We start from the raw sequence: 19,703 nt of genomic DNA on the forward strand, positions 1-19,703 counted from the left end.
CCAGTTAACTCATCTAGTTGCTACTTTAGCACACTAGGAACATCCATCTATTTAACATCAGTAGGGTACTAAATTCGCATGCTTATCTATCATCATGTCAAAATCTCAAGTACCAGTATCTCCTAAGTAAGTTATATACATCGCAATGTAATTGCAACTAATCAAAAACGAGGGTGTACCGCGCATACTCTCAAGATCATCCTTAGCTCTAGCCTACATCGACTTCTCTTCTCATCCTCATCAACTCTAGCCCTCCTCGGCTACTTCTCATCCTCATTATCGTTTATCATTTTATCATCTTTGGTAACTGATACTTAAGGATCGACTCGATATCTACTACACTCTTCTAGAGTCCCTGGTAGAAAACAAGCATCCGGTCAGTAGATCCGCATAGAAAATCTGGGTATCTGTAACAAATCCCATCTCCTGTGGGTCCAATTCTCAAGACGACATGTCCTATCATATTGAGTGGCTTTCTTCCTTGCTCAATCCTACCACTCGATTGGTAGCACGGGGACTAGGTGCACGATGCCATCCAGTCTAGTAACAACCATAAGGCTTTCATCCTTTCATAGTCTATGAACATGTGTTTGAAAATCTGCTAGGGTATCTCTGTACCACATACTGTACGCCTCGTCCTCGTATCCGATCTTTCCTGAGTTCGATCTCACAACAGTCCACTTTCGTGCAGTGCCAACAGTCCTGGCCAACCTATAAGGAGAACTTAAAGGTGACTCTAGGAACTAACTCTACTTGGCTCCAGCAACAGAAATAAACAAAACATAACTTAGCAAAACTCCTACTAAGTAGTACTGTTCTCTTAAAACTCAAGCTCAAAACATCTAAATTCTCATCTCGTCCCATCTTTACATAGTAGGTAACCTCTCTAAACAATGATATTAGATCCCTTAATCTAAATCATCGTGACTCAGTAAGACAACTCAACAATTCTCTCTCAAAGCCATCTCCAAAGACTATGGCTCATGATACCTCCTCAAGTACCATTAAGGTTGCGTGAGCAAAACTCGCGTCACAAAACAACTCAACATATCGTACAATATCTCATTGCTGCATGCTAATAACTCATCATTAATCATGTTATTATACTCAAGCTCATAACTCAAACTCATAACTCAAACCAACAAGTACTTAAAGCAATTGCTAATTCTCTCAAGCTTTAGCTCTAAGTTCTCATTTCATCCTTCTACTTAGTAAAAAAAATCTCTCTTAACAATGACATTAGATTCCTTCATCTAAATCATCGTGACTTATCACAACTGCTCAAACAATTCTCATCACAAAACATCTCAAATACATCACATCATAACTCATAATTATGCATCCTCAATCATATAACATCATATGATATAAACGCTCTCATGATTCATCATGTAACATCAACATATGCTCTTACAACATAATAACTCATTATTAATCATGTTGTCATCCTCAAACTCAAACTATGCACCTTTAAAGTGTAACATCATAACTCATCATATAACCTCAACATCATGCTCTTCAAAATTTAACGTCAAATAAACTTTGAAATTTTACATACCTCGTTGAGCCTGGTGTGATGGTGCGCTGAGCTCACGGTTGTTAATAACTATTAGTCTAGTGACTCATTCTAGACTAAACTCAAGACTTCTAATTCAGAGCTTTCCTTCGCTCTGATACCACTCTGTCACAGCCCGCCCTAACTAGGGATAGTTAGGCCGAGTGATCCACGACTAGGGATGGGGTTAAAGAAGAAGGGGAAGAAAAGGGGCGTCATTTATAGCCGTAAAACTTACTCATCTTAATAAAACTCGTCATTTTTATTCATTAATACTCAATTGAAAACAGTCTATGAAAGACAGCATAAAACTTAATTAATATCATTAATCAAGTTATACATCGTATGAAACCATTCTCTTAAGACTCAAAGTATGACATAACATACTATAACATCAACAACATCTTGCAGCGGAAAGTAGCTAGACATATGTATGAAGACATATTCTAGACAGGTTAACTATTTATTAACAACCCTGGAGACTCCGCTCATTGCAGCACCATCATCACATCAGCTCAACCTGCACATTTAGAAAACATATGCAGGGCTGAGTACAAAAGCACTCAGTGGGCACGTATGCCTAGGTATAAAAATACATGCTTCAAAACTGTAAATTGTCATGCCATCATAATCAGTACAGCAAGGGAGTTTTTCGCTAAAAAGGCCCAAGCTTACTAAGTTCATTTGTGATTCTTAAAGTTCGTCTGATCAGACTAAGTTCTTTTGTAATCTATCATATCTGAAACTGTGTGCCGGAGAGGTGGCCACCTCTCACGGTCACTTGACCGGCCAACCCGCTAGATGACTCACGGTCACTGGTGTACACTAGTCCTGGCAGGATAGCTATCAACTGCTCAGGACCCGAATTCGATTGCATCATTGGCAAAGCCAAAGCAGATAGATATCATACTAAAATTGAAACATTTTATGGCAAGACAATACTTGAAATAACTTTAACTCAAAGATTTTGTCATGAAATAACTTGTTTGAATGTAACATTTAAACTCATTTGATATATATGAAACTGAAATTAACAGTTAGATCATCTCATGCATTCATTCGTATAAGAGGCCTACGATACGTAGGGGATCTCTATATACGTATAGTAAAAGTAATGCCCACCTCGTTGTGTCTCTGTATCAATGAGTAACGTCACTCTCTCCCTCAAGTCGTTACTTCCCAAAAGGACCTTCATTGTTATGAAGAATTGATGAGAAGTTATAAAAGAAACCTCGATCAATAATCTAATCTCTTTTATGAAACATTAGTATCTCTAATGTTCATCTCTCTTGATTGTTAATCAATATAACAATTATTATCTCTCGTCATTACTCATTAATTATAACATCCTTATGTTATAATTAGCAGCTCTTCAATTAAAAGAAATATTTAACACATCGAAAAGTCCACTTTCTTAGCAGATCTATTCGCTCTCATCTCGTCTAATTAACCGATTAGAAGTTAAACTTTCCATTAGGCATGTATTTGAGTCACGGGTCAACAAGAATTGACTATGCTCAAATTCTAATTATCACTAAAAATTTCGGCATGACCTATTCATATATAATGTCAGCCACGAGATTTCAACGCGTGAATCTCACTACGTGAACTCGTCTCTCGACTCAAAACTTAACATCTTGACATCTTTTCAACGCAAACCAAACAATTCAAAATCATCAAAACTCTTTATCAGTAAACTATCATTTATACTCGACACCAATTGTTCGAGTGTCAGATACCAACATTTATGTGCGTTAATCATAACTCTCACAACTCACACCATTTAGTCATATCGTATCATCCATCAAAACAAATATAATCAAGTTGTTTTCTAGAAAGTTTTGCTGTTTTTGTGTCATCTTTAAAAATTCATAACAACCAACTCAATCATCATAAACTCTCATACCAATTGATCTCAAAAACTCCATGAAGTGTAGTTCACTCTAAAAATGGTAGTTAACCAAAAAGGTTAAAGGTTTTTGGAGATATTGCTCTTTTAGTGCAGGCTGTCAATGATTGACAGTTTCTGCCAATTTTGTTTAGGTCATTAGAAACCAAGGCGAACCTTAATAAAATTCCATCAAATTTAATCATCCAAAACTAAAGGTATCCTTGAAGATTTGGTTAAAATTTCACAAGAGAAAACGTTCATATGATCTGCCAAATAAACAATGAAACTCATACACTTTTACTGTTGGACAAATATGACAGCAGAACAGGGCATTTTTGAAATAATAAACTGCTCTGTTTCAGAGGTCATAAAAATCGAAATCTTATGTTTTTAGAAAAGTATTGAAGTCTAGTTTCGTTTAAAAAAAACGGTGATGCAAAATCCTTCATGGATTAATAGATATAAACGTTTTTGTGAAGTCTACCAATAGTTGACAGATTCTGTCAAGGATTTTTCAAAATATCTTTAAAAATAGCAAACATCATCCAAAAGACATGAAATTTTGCAGCAACGAAATACACATATCATAGATAAACATACTAAAATTTCAGAGCCATCAAGCAATGAAAACTCATCGAAACATAAGCTTGAAACTGCTGTAAAATTTTGACAGAATTCCAGTTTTAATTTCGTTCAACAATTATCATCCATAAATTGTAAATCAATTAGCATGCTCATGTGATATCGTAGAACACATATACGCAATAATATTCATTATGCAACGTCTCAAACTTCACGAATTTAAATAATCATACTCTAAAAATTTATACAATTTTCGTGCTTGGAAAAATACGAATTTAATATATATCGATTCTAGCATACCCCTAAGCACAAATATCAAGTCAAAACGATCAAACAAAAATCGAAAGACAAGCTAATATGTGAAAAACGGGGCTGCCCTCATGGGTTTCATAGCTACGGTTCGTTCCGTTCTTACTCCCTTCATTAAACATGCTCAACATCTACCCAAGAACAACATACTAAAATTTCACGACGATCCGACGTCGTTTCAAAATAAAGTCGAGAATCGACGTTTTTCAACGTCGACGAAAATCGAAAAGAAAACCATCAAAACGTAGGTAGAGATCTTACATACTTAGATACGTGATCGAAAAGATGATCGGCGTTCATCTCGGTGCTCAAATCGGAGCTCAAAAGCTTGAGCTCAAGCTAAAAAATGGTATATGCGTGAATGGTGTGTGTGTTTTAGGTGTTAGTGTGTGTGAGTTGTGTGTGGGCTGAAAATCAACGTGAGTTAAGAGTGTTTGACTGAACTTGGGCGGTTGGGGGGTGGTTTTGGTGGGGTAGGGTTAGATATTTAGTCGTTAAATATCTCGTCTCGTCTCGTCTCGTCTCGTCTCGTCTCGTTTTAACGACTAACAACCCATACTCTTCGTTACTCGCCCTCTCAACCTCTACTCACTTTCATTACACTCGTAATTCCATATAAATATAGAAAACGCAAGCTCGTTCTCGAAATTCTGATAAACGAGCTCGGTTCGTTTATCGAGAAATCTCGATTTACTATTCACTCGTCGTCCAAAAATAAAAACTTTCATTATTGGACTCGTATCGAAAAACTAAGAATATTTCTCGACGACGTGCACGTAAGATTTTGAAAGTCGACAAAAAGACGAAATAGCCGTATTTTACTATTCATCGTCAAAAAGTCAAAAATTTCAAAAACGTCTTAACGGACTCAGATTTCACTTCCGAGTTCACCGTTCTCATTCAAATAATTATCTAGAATTATTTGAATACTCAAACTCAAATACGGATATAAAATCCCACATCATCAAAAGAACATCTCAACATTTTTAAAATATAACAACAAAACTTCATATAACTCTTCATCTCTTTACAAAGTAAATCAAACAAGGGATCTAAACCCTAATTACTCAAATTCAATCAATTAAACACGTCATCAAAAGCCCGAGTATTACAGTATACTTATGTGAATATTAGTATTAACCATCATTCAATATTTTTTAAATCTAAACACGGAATACTAAACCCTAAATAGGGAATACTAAACCCTAAAAGTACTATTACTTTTGCTTACACAAATAATTACTTGATCAAATAATTAAAAGTACAAATTCTCGTAAATAAAAGTAACAATTATCATAAACAAATGTAATAATTTTGAAACATTTGTTCAATATAATTACTATTTTTACTCACGAGAACTTAAACTTTTAGTTATTTTCCTCAGTAATTATTGTTGTTATAAAAAGTAATTATTATTATGAATAAATGTAATATTTTAAAAATATTATATTTTTCTAAAAAATATATTAAAAAAAGCAAAATAAAAATAGTAAAATAAAAAAAAATGCAATAGAAAAACAGTAAAAAAAAAGAGAAAATATTGAAAAGAAAAGAAAATATGTAAAAAATGTTAAAAAAAAAAGGAAAACAGAAAAAGGAAAAAAAAAACGTATATATAAAAAAGAAACAAACCTAGAAAAAGAAAATCAGAAAAATGTAAAAAAAGAAAATGAAAAAAAATAAAAGAAAGAAATCGGGGGTTGTAGGTTTCGAACTGCAGACTTGAACAAAAATGAGGCACTATGCGCCTACTACCACTGCGCCATCATTTAATTATGTCTATTTGCTTTAAAATATCAATATAAACCTTAACCATGCGGCCACCCGCATGCAAGTTTTTGCGTATAGAAATACTCGATTATGTACTTTTGAAATGCATCATTAATTTTTTTATATATCGTACCTCTAATAATAAATGTTGATTGTCTCTGAGATCTTTAAGAGTGACTTTCTTTGTTTGTTTTATTTTTTGTGCCATTGCTAATTTAGCAATTGCTAATGTATCATCATTAACATCAGAACTTAGTTTTTGTTCATGAGAGTTATGTTTCTCACAACCTTTACCACTCATTTGATAGGAATCTGTTGACTTTTTTGTACTTGTACTAAAATTCCAGAAATATCTATGACAATTTTTTTGTTTTATTCATATAATTATATATTTAGAGTTTAATGTATGTTTTATTTGAAGGAATATTTTAAACTAATTTCACTTACCAAACTCTTCTTCCTTGTCAAGCTTTTTTGTTCCACATCGTTGAACTCCATTATAACCATTGACTTACAGATTCTCCTTATTTCTGCTGAAATAGAAATTTTATTAAAAGAAATAAGAGAGCACCGACGCTACAAGAATCGGGACGCAAAAAACCGACTAAAAGCAAACAAAAACCGCGTAAAAACCCCCCACAAAGAACCGCGGGAAGACGAAAACAAAGGAAACGAAAGCTAAGAAGAAAAAATTAAAAAACATTCTTGTCCCCAACATCATCATCATCCAACATATCACCCCATTTCTTCTTTTTGGCCACCGCCGACATAGCTCGGGCAGCATCGGAAGAGGAGTGAATCACAAAGTTTTGCAGAATCGCTCCTCCAGATTGAGCATGTTGTACTTTATTCAAGAACTCCACCGGCACCGTAGAGTTAAGAACGGCCTCCTGCAAAACACCAGTAGCCCGGCCAGCTGCATGGCCATTCTCTATAATACATCGGAGTCGGTGCTTGATAGAGGAATCAAGAATCTTCCCCTTCTTGGTAGCTCCCTTCGGTCGCCCTCGGCCACGAGGGGGATCCACCGGCAACTCCTTCTCTGGCGTCACATCACTACAACTCGGAGCGGGAGAAGTCAAGTCCGACAAAGAAGGCATCCTATCTGATGGCTGAGAGCCAGTATCAGTGTCAACCTCCTCATCCACTTCTTCCACCGCCCCCTCTTGAAACTCTTGGCCATGATCAACAGATTGCAAAATCATTCCTTTGCCATTGTCTATAGGATCCTCAGTCTCAAGAATAGCAAAGGAATTAGAAGTCGAGACGCCAAGATCCGGAGCCACGTTCAAGCCATTCTTTTCCCCAGTTTCATTAGGACACTCAGCGATATGAGGAGTCTCCTCATGGAGATTCTCATCGACGGCTTTGGGAATAGGCCGCCAAGAATCAGCAGATCCCCGGTTGCCTTTCCTGCTATGTCCTTTGAAATCCTGATCCTTTCTCTGGATGACCGGAGAGGAAGGTTCAGTCTCAGAGCGATTTTTCCTGCAATCCTCAACAGCATGGCCCACCACGGAGCAAATCCCACAAAAATACGGTAAATTCTCATAGCCAAATTCAATTTCATAGATATCATCACCACATTTCACATCCAAAAATTCTGGAATATCAGAAGCAACATTCATCTCCACGAGCACACGCGCAAAATAACCCACCGAAGCTCTAGCAGACATACCATCAATGATAATCGGTGTTCCAACCTGCCTAGCGATGCCAGCGAGGACCTCGGGGTGCCAATAATCATGTGGGAGATTGAAAATACGAATCCAAACCTGAGCAAGAGTAGACGTGGCCTTATTAGGATTGAACTTGGGAACCCAAGCCTGAAGATGTAGGATTCCAGTACTTAGGCACCAAGAAACCTTAGAGAAGGCAATGGAATAATCCTCATGCGAAGGGAATTTCAAAGTGAAAAAACCCTTTCCAAGGGAAATGACCTCCCAGGGATGCGACGTTTTCCACAAAACAGTGAGCTCATTATAAATATCAACAGCGAAACGGGGAGCATCCCCTTTGCGAAGAAACAATCGGCCATGCACGGCAAATTGGAACGAACGGACTTGTCGTTGATGGAAAGCCGGAGAGATGTTGAGGCAAGGACGACTGTCTTCCATCGAAGGCTTTAGGACAGCAAAGTCGTGAGCCGGAACGTCGGCAGGCAGTCCCGATTTCGACCTTAGCGTCTCGGCGAAGGATTTAACTTTAGCATGCCTATCAGTCGACCCAGGCAGAGGGCGAGATGGCTGCCCATCTCCAAAAAACCCCGGTGTCGGAGGCATCTTGTTTTCCGGGAAACAGATACCGGCATAGCAGCTAGAGGCCACACCGGCAGATGAAGCATTTACCGTCTGAACCCCTGACTGCTGCATCGGATCATGAAGCACAAGAGCAGTGACAGGAACAGCCGAAGAAGTGTGAAGCGCAGAAACCCTAGAGTCAACATCCGAAGACCGGTTAACCCTAGGCAAATTTACCGCAGCAGACGGCGGCTGCTGGGAGCTGCCAAGCACCAATGAAACAGACGAAAGCGACTGCGACAGCGTCCCATGGAGAGGCAACGGTGGGACCGCAGGAGAAGGCTGAGCAGTTAACGTGGAAACCCTAGAAACCAAGGGTGGCGGCTGAACCCTAATTTCTGGAAACAGCAAGGCATCAAGAGAATCGGACTCTTGAGCAATCAAGGAAGATCTATCAGCCAAAGGGTGAAGATTTCCAGCAGGATTGAACGGCATCCTCGAAGAAGGCCGAGAGAAAGTAGAAGAGATAGGAGGAAACTCCGAAAGAAGTAAGCGAGAATCCATGCCGGGCCGGAGAAAGCCAAACCGGCCGGCGAAGAGTAGAAAACGACCCTACCGCAGCCGCAGCGGCGCGGCGGAGAGGGAGATCGCATGAGAGAGAGAGCACCATGCGGCTGGGGTTTAAGTCAACGCTAGGGGCCAGCATCAGTAATGTTTAACTAAAGAATGTTCAGATTCTCCTTATTTCAATTAAACTTCTTATTGAGAAAATAGTTAGAATTATTTCATTGAATCTATAAATCAATTCTACTAAAATTATAAATTAATTCTACCGAAATTTATAAATTATTCACGATACTTGTTTAGTGTAGAATTCAATACAATTACTTTGGAAGATGATTAATCCAATTTTGAAGTGAGAAATAATTATCCAATTTAATCGATAATTATTATTTTTCAATTTTTTTATAAAAATAATAACGATTGAATATTCGATCTTTAACAAGGAATCATTTTATTTTAATTTTTTTATATTTAACAATCGAAATACCAATCATTAAATATTATTTTTATTTATTTTATTGACTAATTCACAGACGAATAATTTCAGTGTCTAACATAATTGAATTAATATTTTACTTTATGAAAAATAATGACAGATTATTGATTGTTAATATAGTACTAGAGTTGCCCTTCATGCGATGCACGACAATAATTATTAAATTAAGTTAATAATAAATTATATACCACAATTATATAGGTTGAATTAAAATATATTTTAAACTTTCAAAAGTATATATTATAAGAAATCTACGTATGAAACATATAACCATATCAAAAAATATAGAAATACACTAAATAAGATTTTTTGTTTTTGAATAAAATGAATACAATATTACAACTGCATCCAAATAATTATATGTGCATTTTGATAAAATGAGTAGAAGTGTTGGAAATTTTAGAAAGAAATAACTAAAATATTTTTATTTAGTCACTCTAATGTATGTATATATATGGAGAAGATCAATGAGTTGAGTAAAGAAAAATAAAATAAGAAATTAGTTCAAATAAATCGTTAACACACATTAGAAAAATGAATTATTCAAAAGCAATTTAATAACAAACCTGAATCTTTCAATGATGATAATTATATTTATTTTTCCATATCACATATCAAATTAAAATTATTATCGTGATCTTTAATTTGATAGATATATTAAACTTTGGTCATTAGTGAATTTGTGTATTTTTTGAAATAAAGAAAGAAAAAGAAGAAAAATATAATTAGGACAAAATGGAAAGCAAAAAAAAAAAAAACAAAAAAAAAACATAGTGACGTGAATTCCCGCTCCATGTTGAGAGGAATATGGTTACAATTTGGAGAATGTCATTCTTTTTAAAAAGGGTAAATATCATGAAAACCCCTGAACTATACCCATTTTATCAAAAATACCCCGAAACTTTCGAAATGTTCTCTAAACCCTCAAACTATCAGGTTTTTATCAAATATATCCTGCATTTATTTTTCGGTTACCAAAAATGTGATGTGGCTCACCGGATGCCACAATGTAATTTATATTATATTTTGTTTAAATGACATGAAAAAAACGACTTCGTTTCGTACCATATTCTACCACGTTTATCCCTAATTCTAGGTTATTAGCATGAATTTCAAACACGATAGGAGTCAATTTTAAATTTCAGAGTGAATTTTTTTAAATAATATGGTACGAAATGACGTCGTTTTTGTCATTGCATTTAAAAAAAAACTAAATATAAATTACATTGTGGCATCCGGCGAGCCACATCACGTTTTTTGTGATCGGAAAATAAATGCGGGATATATTTGATAAAAATCTGATAGTTTGAGGGTTTAGAGAACATTTTGAAAGTTTCAGGGTATTTTTGATAAAGTATGTATACTTCAGGGGTTTTTATGATATTTACCCTTTTAAAAATACTTACAAAATTACCATCTAAATCAATTTGAAATTGATTTCAATTTCAAATTGGAAACTCTCTTTTTAACATAGCATAGATTTATTGCTAATAATGGTCAAATGATATAGCTCGAAAAATTGATCAGGTAGAAAACGGGACTGAAATCCGACTCTCAACACGTCAAGGACCCTGAGCAATCTAAAACTCCCAAAAGAGACGAGTTCATACTTGAAATACAATATAGTACGGATGGTTGAGCTAAAAACGTTGGCGAAAGATTCAGTTTCATCAGATTGAGAGATACGTATCCTGCGCTCATCTTTCATGCTTGTCAGCAGCTTCCTTCCCTTCACGTGGACGAGAAACTTTTCTTCCTGTGATTTCTTTATGCACAAATCTCGTACCAGATCATGAAGCCTGCAATTTTTTGTTTTGCCATTAGACTTATTATTGGAAACGATAATAAGACTTCTCCTGATAAGATCCTCTAGATACTCTTCTGCAATTTCTTCAAAGCTTTTTGATGCAACTGGCCGTTTCACAAAGCCTTCAGCTATCCATAACCTTATCAGGTTCTTGACTTTGATCTCGTGATCTTCTGGAAATCCTCCCATGTATAAGAAACACGGCCTCAAATGATGAGGCAAATGGTTGTAACTCAGAGATAAAATCTTTTCTACCTGTCCATCTGTTGTGGCAAGAATATACGATTTCACATTTTTGGCAATTTCCTTCCACAATGTTCGAGTCATACTCACCGTAGATAGGATTCCTGCAACCACCACCACTGCAAGGGGCAAGCCTCCACAACTTCTTGCAATCTCCCTTCCGATGGTCTCCAATTCAGGAGCAACGGAATCTTGGCGTCCGAACACCTTTTCTCGTAGTAGATTCCAGCTCTGATCTGAATCCATCAAATGCAACTCATGGGAAGGCATAGAGGAGTTGGCATAAGCAGCCACATCTGCCAGCCTTGTGGTTAACAAAATTCGACTCCCATTGTTGTTGTCGGGAAATAACTTCCTTATATCATCCAATACCTTGGCGCTCCAAATATCATCCATTACAATCAGAAACCTCCTACCTACTAAGAAATCGTAGATGCGAAAATCCTTAGGCATAGTTGCACCTAATAATTGAAGTTTAGAATAACATTCTCTCCATTCACAAAAATTATATTGTTTCCTCTTTTGAAAACTGTACTTTATATTTGAAACCTCATTGACACTTCATATTTACAAAATTTCACTTATTTAACGCATCAATTTTGATGTGTCTTTTTCTCCACATTATACATATCTAGCAACTATTTATTAAAATTCATGCCCCAAACCACATTATAATTTTCATTGACAGATAAATTTCGAGTGCAAAGCCAGCAATTTCAACGAGTGATTTCTTGAATTTCATGTGTTGAAACCAAAACAGTCACCTTATGGCATCCCTCAGCTGTGATTCGGGTACAAGAATTTGATCTGTTACGATTGTTAATCTCTTTGACGCAAATCCTCGAGCACCTTATCTGCACGGCGGAACCATTCGCTCCCAAACAAGCACCAATCCCATTTGCTGGCCTCTCATGGCTGCTTCTCACCATGTTTTTCCCTCAATAGAAGAACAAGAAATTCTCCTTTAGGTGTTGAGCACATCAAAGCTCAATAAGCTCAGATTCTCCAGTTGAAAATATTTTCACTGATCGAAGATATATATATATATTTTTTATTTGGTTATAAATTTATACTCCCTCCGTCCACGAAATGAGTACCCATTTGTGGACGACACGGGTTTTAAGAAATGTATGGAGTGTAGTGTGAATAGTTTAAGGGTCCCACTTGTTGAGTGTATTAATTAAAGAGATGTGTGGGGTACACTTGCCAAAAAGGGAAATGGGTACTCATTTCGTGGATGGACGAAAAAGGAAATATGGGTACTCATTTCGTGGACGGAGGGAGTAATACGTTTTAGATACACTTCGTTTTATTTTGTTAACCAAAGCCCAACATCTTCTCAAAAAAAAAAACCCAAAGCCCAACATGTGTAACTCTCAAGCCCAATATGGAAGCGAGGTGGCAGCCCACAAGCTAATCATTTACATTTGGGTTGGGCCAATTTTATATTTTGTTTGAAATTACAAAATTTATATTTTTATACTGCAATTAATAATTTTAGTATAAAAACACTTTAGTCTCTAACTAATTATTATTTGTTATAAGAAAATATTAATGAATGTTATCTTATTTTGAATAAAATAACATATTTTAAATAAGATGAATAATAACTAACACTTTAGTTATAAAAGTCAATTCATGAAACTATCCATTCTCTTTTAACAAAAATAAAAAAAATTAAAAAATTAATCAATTTTTGTGCATCTTTGACGATGAATTAAGTATTCACGAGGCGCATAAGAAATTGGATAAGATTTTACAAAGTTTGATGATTCACAACCCATTTCCTGGGTATTGAAGTGTGAGAGGTATTTGTGTGCGTGTGTTGGTCCACTGGTAGGAGGTCAAAGACTTTGAGGTTTTGGGTTCGAGTTCTCTGTCGCGCAATCTTTAAATTTCTTTATTTATTTATGTAATTTATCAAAAAAAAAAGTGTGGGAGGTATTTTAAACTGTAAGTCATGTGTTTCTACATATTATTGTTATTATGTAGACATTTATACTAATAGAAAAAGAGCCTAGGCAGTCTAAGGCACAACTTGTGGATTGCCTATTTTACCCATGTTATATATATTTATTATTACAGTTATAAAATATAACTTGTGATTGCATATTTTACCCTTGTTATATATTTATTATTATATTTATAAAATATAAATCTATTTTGATATACATTTATTTGTCACCCAAATCTATAGAGAATACTTTAGAGCATCAACAACCCTTGCACCCATAGTGGGTGCAATAGAAGTGGTCCCACTTCTATTGCACCCACTCCAGCAATGGTATTGCACCTGCCCGGGTTCAATAGATTTTAATTTCATTTTTTCTTTACTTTTATTCTTTTTTCAATTTAAATTAAACAACTTCAATTTTAACAACATAAAATTCATTCAACTAAAAATCCAAACATTACAAATAAAAAAAAACAACAAATATTTAAAACATCCAATTTTTGAATTCGACCGTTGAGAAGGGGATATGTAGTGTTTGTGATTGAGGAAGGGGATATGTGATTATATATAGGTGAAAAAGAAAAAAAAATGGCCGAATTCGACCGTTGAGAAGCCAACGGTCATTTGACCGTTTAAATTTTTTTTTTATCCGTTTAATTTTTTTTAATTACGGAAATGGGCGCGTGCACTACACCCATTTCCTTCGCTCCACCTTTGCAGCAGGTGCGTTCAGTCGCCCCACCTCCATTGCACCCGGGTGCAACAACGGTGGCGGGTGCGATAGGCCGGGTTCGATCCCGCCATTGCACCCGCCGTTGTTGATGCTCTAACTATAGCTATTGATAAGGCTTATAAATAAATATATCAATTAATCCAATAAATTATCTATAAAAGTAATGAATTAATAGATTTTTTTAAATAATACATTATCAATTAAAATAACATTAATTACACGTACAACATACGTTCTTTATGCTAGTTTTTCAAAAAAGCCTCGCACGATCTTTAAATTTCTTTATTTATTTATGTTATTTATCCAAAAACTGTAAGTGCATGTGTTTCTACATATTATTGTTATTATATAGATATTTTTCAAAACAGCCTCTCTACATCCTGAGTGATAATGTGATGGGCTTCGTTGTTTCCTTTCTGTGATGACATTTTCCAAATTAGCTCGGATTATCATGTTGATTTTTGTCAGTCTGCTCGAAGAAGAAGAGACTCTCGCTTCACTCGATGTAGTAACCCTAGTGTTTGACACATACTCTAGTTCGATAGTGCTAAGTTCTAACTCCTTTTACTCGAGTTGTTGTGATAAAATGGTCATAATTCACTATTTTGTGTAATCATAAGTAAGTGATCATTTTTGTGAAATCAGTGTTGATAGTGATGGTTTATTTGCATGTAGCAACCAACACTTTTCTTGGTGGGAGGGAAGGCCTTCTACCATGAAGTAAAGCTAAGTTATCGAGGAACGGAACGTCGCCCTTTTGCCACTTGAATTGGATGCTCTCTTCTTCGATGATCTCTTGGCATCGTTTCACCGCCTCGTCCGGTATTTCACTTGCATCGGCCATGGTGGCGGAGCTGAGCTCGTTACCGTGCATTCCAACGACGGTGTTGAACCACATCCTCCTTCCTTTTCTTCCCTCGAACACCCTTGTCAATGGTCTGGGACCTAGTATCGTCTTCACCCCACCCTCTGCCAGCCATTCCATCTCCATTCCTAATGCCTTGCCCCTGCACATTGATTAAGGCGTTTACTTTGGAGGATTAGCCTTGACAGATAAAAATAGTAAGGCTAATCCCTCGTTTACTTCGATGGATTGAAACTCTGGGATATCCCAAAACCCTTGATTATTTATACTCCCTCTGTTCATGAAAGAACTTCTTATCTTTCCTTTTTGGGACGTCCACAAAAAAACTTCCTACCTATTTTTGGACCTCACCAATTATAATTACTCTTACTTTTCACTTTTTACAACTCTCAATATTAATTATAACACTTTTTCACCACTCCCAATACACTCAACTACCTTTTTTCCACTTTCAATACACTCAACAATATTTTTCTTAAAACTCGTGCCACTCCCTCCTAGGAAGTTCTTTCATGGACGGAGGGAGTATCATTTAAGCTAGTTTTGCTCGATTCATATCCCATTTCAAAGGTGGGACTGGAGTAATCCTACTCTGTAGGATAAAACTATTCAATCATGCATCTGATCAATCATGCAAAGTAAACGCTCCCTAAGTGGAGACCAATATGACTAGAAAGAACTCGAAATTGCTTACCTCTTCTCTGCTTCTACGCGATCTGAAGTCCCGAATGCATCTTCCCAACCTCGACCTCTCATGGAAGATGTATCGTTTTTGCTTAGGGCCGTGAAGGTGTATCGCAGTCCTTTCCTCTCCATCTCCTCCACCATCTCCGGGTACTCTTCCGACATCCTCTCCGTTACACGGAAGCTAGGCACGATCGGAGTTTCTCCTCCTTCCGGTGGAGGTACTTCACAGAAGAGAATTACCTTCTCCGGGAATTCTTTTATCTGATTAAAATAAAAACCAGTGTGAAACCCTAAACCAAAAAAAAAAACAAAAAATCCAAAAAATAATTTTTTCAAAGTTTTTGGGCAAAACGTATTTCGACCAAAATTTGTGATGTTATGTGCATTTAATCCTTAAAATAACAATACCATAAAAAGAAATCCTTAAAATAACAATGATCACATAAATAATAATTTAATTGAACTCGTGCAATGAAACTCACCAAGACCATCTCATGGTGGTAGTATATGAACTCCGACAGGGGGCCTTCGTTGGCCGTCCAGACCCTCTTGTAGACATGCGTGCGCGGGGCGGGCCCCACGTACCGTATGTCCTCCCACCCGAAGGCCTCGACTATGTCGTTGAACTCGTGGGCATTCTTGACGTGGAAGCCTCTGAGGAGGACAGCACTGTTTTTCACTATCGTCTTCTCGAACCACTCCTTGTTCTCCCTTATAGCCCACAGCAGCCCCTCCACCTCGCCTCCGCCGCCCTCCGGGGGCTGCAGGACTAGCGGCACAGCTTCGCCGTCCACCACCTTCTGCCCTTCGCACCTTCCTACCTTGAAGTATTTGCAGCTCATCTCCATCAGCATGTAGTAAACGTAGATTGTACAAAAATATGCTTAAAATTATGGATGCACAATTTGATTTTACTTGCAGCAATATTTATATGAATTTGGGAAGATGCTGTTGCATAGCACTTAAACAATGGAATCAGTTGATGATCGGCATCAATTTATATGCTTTATTGACTTTGTCGACTGTCGTTTCCTACAAATGTATGTTGGCATTTGCTAGCTTTTGGCTTTGTTTGCTTACCTTTGTCCAAGTGTAATCCATGGTTTAAATCTTTGACTCTGCCAATTTAATGTATTTATTTTTTACCACTTTTGATAACTACATCATAAATATATTGGTCATTCATTTTGAAAATAAAATAAAAATGTCGTGATCACTGAAAAATGTGCAAATCTTTAATTGCGAAAATTATTTACGATATTCCCCTAAAAAAAAAAAAAATTATTTACGATATCCCAACTGCTTTATCTAAGAAAGAGCCTCACATACACCTATGTATCATTGTATATATCTAACTTCTTCTACAAAGCAACTCGAGATATCCCAACTCCTTTATTATAAGTTTCTGACAATTGTATAAAAAATTTCTAGAGAGAGACGATATATATATCTCTATTCTATATTCTTGAAATGTTCTCTAATATGCTACGTAAATATTACTCCCTTCGTCCCATAACAAGTGTCCTAATTTGTTTCGGCATGAGAATTTAGGCGAGTATGATTAAAGAGTAAAAAAATAAAAAATGTTGGAGCTCGATCACTTTTATTTTGTGAGATGAGTAGAATTAAAGTGGTGATGATTAAAAGTAAAAAGGTAAAATTAAAGATGGAGGGTCTACCTTCTTATTTTAGAACTAGGACATTTGTTACGGAACACCTCAAAAAGAAAACTAGAGCACTTGTTAGGGACGGAGGGAGAGACTATAATAGTAATAAATAAAGCAGCTGGGTTGACGATTATTTTGGCTTTTTCAATAGGATAATTATTCTACTAAGTAGTTCTACACATCGCTTTGAATTTTATATTTTTTGAAATCTTATGCAAAATATTATAGTCATAGACATTTCTTCAATAACATAAAAACTTCATCCCTCCATGAAAATAGATTTCAAGGGAGAGCTGTACGATTTGAAAAAGATTTAATTGTTTATTTAGTAAGTAGATAAAGAGTCTTATAATTAAAAAAAAAGAAAAAAAGAAAAAAAAAGATTTAACGATAGAAAGGGGCTCACAGATTAAAAAATGGTGGGTTCATGAATGACAAAAAAAAGATTATTAGGAAAATGTAGTAGACTATTATTCTACTATTAAATTGTATATTTAATATACTTTATTATTATAATATAAAAAAGAATTTTTAAAATAATTTTATTATTTTAAAATAAAACATAATTAAATAATTTTATTTAATCTATTACGTTATAGAGTTTGTTAATTTATTTGAGAATTATTTTAAAGAGGTTTTTACATAGTTATAGAATCAAAAAGATCAAATTGCTAATTAATATTTAAATATAATAAATATCATATTTATATTAAAGAGGTTTTACTATAATTATAGAATTAAATGGAGCAAATTTCTAATTAATATTTAAATATAATAAATCAACAAATACGATTCTGATCTATTGGGTCAATATAAATGGGCCATCTCAACGTAAGGCCTATTGGGCCAGCTCAACTGGGCCCAACTTTAGCTCTAGCATGGTTGATGTTAAACAAAGCCCATTTTGGCTAATTATGCCCATGGATTATGCCAGAGAGAGGGCCCAAGGCTGTGAGTGCACTGAGACTGTTCGAGGAATTCCCACAAAGTTAAAGGAAGAAGAATGTTTGGGAAGGTAGATGAATTAATCGACTTCCTACTCAAGGTGAGCAAAAAATCCGAAACCAAATAACCGAACTGATCCAAACCGAAATTTTAAAATATAGTTCGGTTTTTTCGGTTTTTCGGTTCGGTTTTTTTTTTCCATAAAATTTCGATTTTTCGGTTCGGTTCGGTTCGGATTTTTTAAAACCGAACAAAACCAAAAAATCGAATTATATTTATAATATATATATATATATATGTATATATATATATATATAATATTTTAATTATAATTTTATAAAATCTAACTTCTAATATTTTTTTAAATTTTATAGCTTTTTCGGATTTTTTTGGAATTTTCTGTTTTTTTTTTTTAAAATCGGTTTTTTCGGTTTGGTTCGGTTTTAATTATAAAAATTTCAGTTAATTCGGTTCGATTCGATTTTTTTTTTAAACCGAACAAAATATGATTTGGTTTGGTTTTTGGTTTTAACAAAAACCATACCATATAACCGAATGCACACCAGTACTTCCTACGCACGTTAGAGCTTCGTATATCCTATAAACCTAAAGCCTGAAAGATTTCTGCTTCATATTTACTGACTTTATTACTTAAAACAGTTGTCGCCACCTATTTGCTAGGTTTGGTTCAAGTTAGTGTTTGGCTTCATATGTTGGCAGAATAAATAACGAGTATTGAGATTTATCATCTTATGCTTGTTTAGTTATCTTAATTTGGTTTGCCTGTCTCAATCTTCAAAGTTGGAACAAAAAATAGTTTAAAAGATAGATTTGGCTGTGCGTGATAGTTAGGATATCATTATTTTGGGATTTGCATGAATAACTTTTTACTCTGCGTTCTCTTTGGTTGTGAATTTATCATGGGAAAATGAAGGATAAATAAAATTTCACCCTTTAAATTCTTCATTTCTTTTCCCACATTTCCTACTTGACCCTTACCCATTCCTCATTTAGAGTGCGTTCTCTTTGGTTGTAAATTTATCATGGGAAAATAAAGGATAAAAAAAATTTCACCATTTAAATCCTTCATTTCTATTCCCACATTTCCTACTTGACCCTTACTCATTCCTCATTTACACTACAAATGAGGGATAATATAATCACACCATTTTTGGAGGGATAATATTATCCCTCCTTTGTAGTGTAAATGAGGAATGAGTAAGTGTTAAGTAAGAAATGTGAAAAAATAAATGAAGAATTTAAAGGGTGAAATTTTGTTTATCTTTCATTTTCCCATGATAAATTTACAACCAAAGAGAACGCACCCTTACACTACAAAGGGTGGATACTATTATCCCTCCAAAAATAGTGTGATAATACTATCTCTCATTTGTA

At 35.4% G+C, this 19,703-nt stretch overlaps 2 protein-coding genes across 2 annotated transcripts; both read right to left on the minus strand.

Moving 5' to 3' along the window:
• Window positions 1-10,872: 10,872 nt before the first annotated feature.
• Window positions 10,873-11,910, minus strand: LOC131015783 (putative late blight resistance protein homolog R1B-8). Its single transcript, XM_057944207.1, has one exon. It carries the CDS (start codon window positions 11,908-11,910, stop codon window positions 10,873-10,875), a length of 1,038 nt encoding a protein of 345 aa, XP_057800190.1.
• Window positions 11,911-14,720: 2,810 nt separating this feature from the next.
• Window positions 14,721-16,559, minus strand: LOC131016921 (clavaminate synthase-like protein At3g21360). The gene is made up of 3 exons (XM_057945724.1): window positions 16,179-16,559; window positions 15,704-15,957; window positions 14,721-15,151 (listed from the first exon to the last, which is right to left on the minus strand). The coding sequence occupies exons 1-3, from the start codon at window positions 16,548-16,550 to the stop codon at window positions 14,806-14,808; spliced, it is 972 nt and encodes a 323-aa protein (XP_057801707.1). The 5' UTR covers window positions 16,551-16,559; the 3' UTR covers window positions 14,721-14,805.
• Window positions 16,560-19,703: the final 3,144 nt, after the last annotated feature.

Source organism: Salvia miltiorrhiza, chromosome 3 (assembly GCF_028751815.1).
Source record: "Salvia miltiorrhiza cultivar Shanhuang (shh) chromosome 3, IMPLAD_Smil_shh, whole genome shotgun sequence".
Lineage (NCBI taxonomy): Eukaryota > Viridiplantae > Streptophyta > Magnoliopsida > Lamiales > Lamiaceae > Salvia > Salvia miltiorrhiza.

Coding starts and splice junctions, on each gene's coding strand:
- LOC131015783 (XM_057944207.1), bottom strand. CDS start 11,910: ATGCCTAAGGATTTTCGCATCTACGATTTCTTAGTAGGTAGGAGGTTT.
- LOC131016921 (XM_057945724.1), bottom strand. CDS start 16,550: ATGCTGATGGAGATGAGCTGCAAATACTTCAAGGTAGGAAGGTGCGAA. Junction 15,958..16,178: donor ACCACCATGAGATGGTCTTG/GTGAGTTTCATT, acceptor TATTTTAATCAG/ATAAAAGAATTCCCGGAGAA. Junction 15,152..15,703: donor CGCGTAGAAGCAGAGAAGAG/GTAAGCAATTTC, acceptor ATCAATGTGCAG/GGGCAAGGCATTAGGAATGG.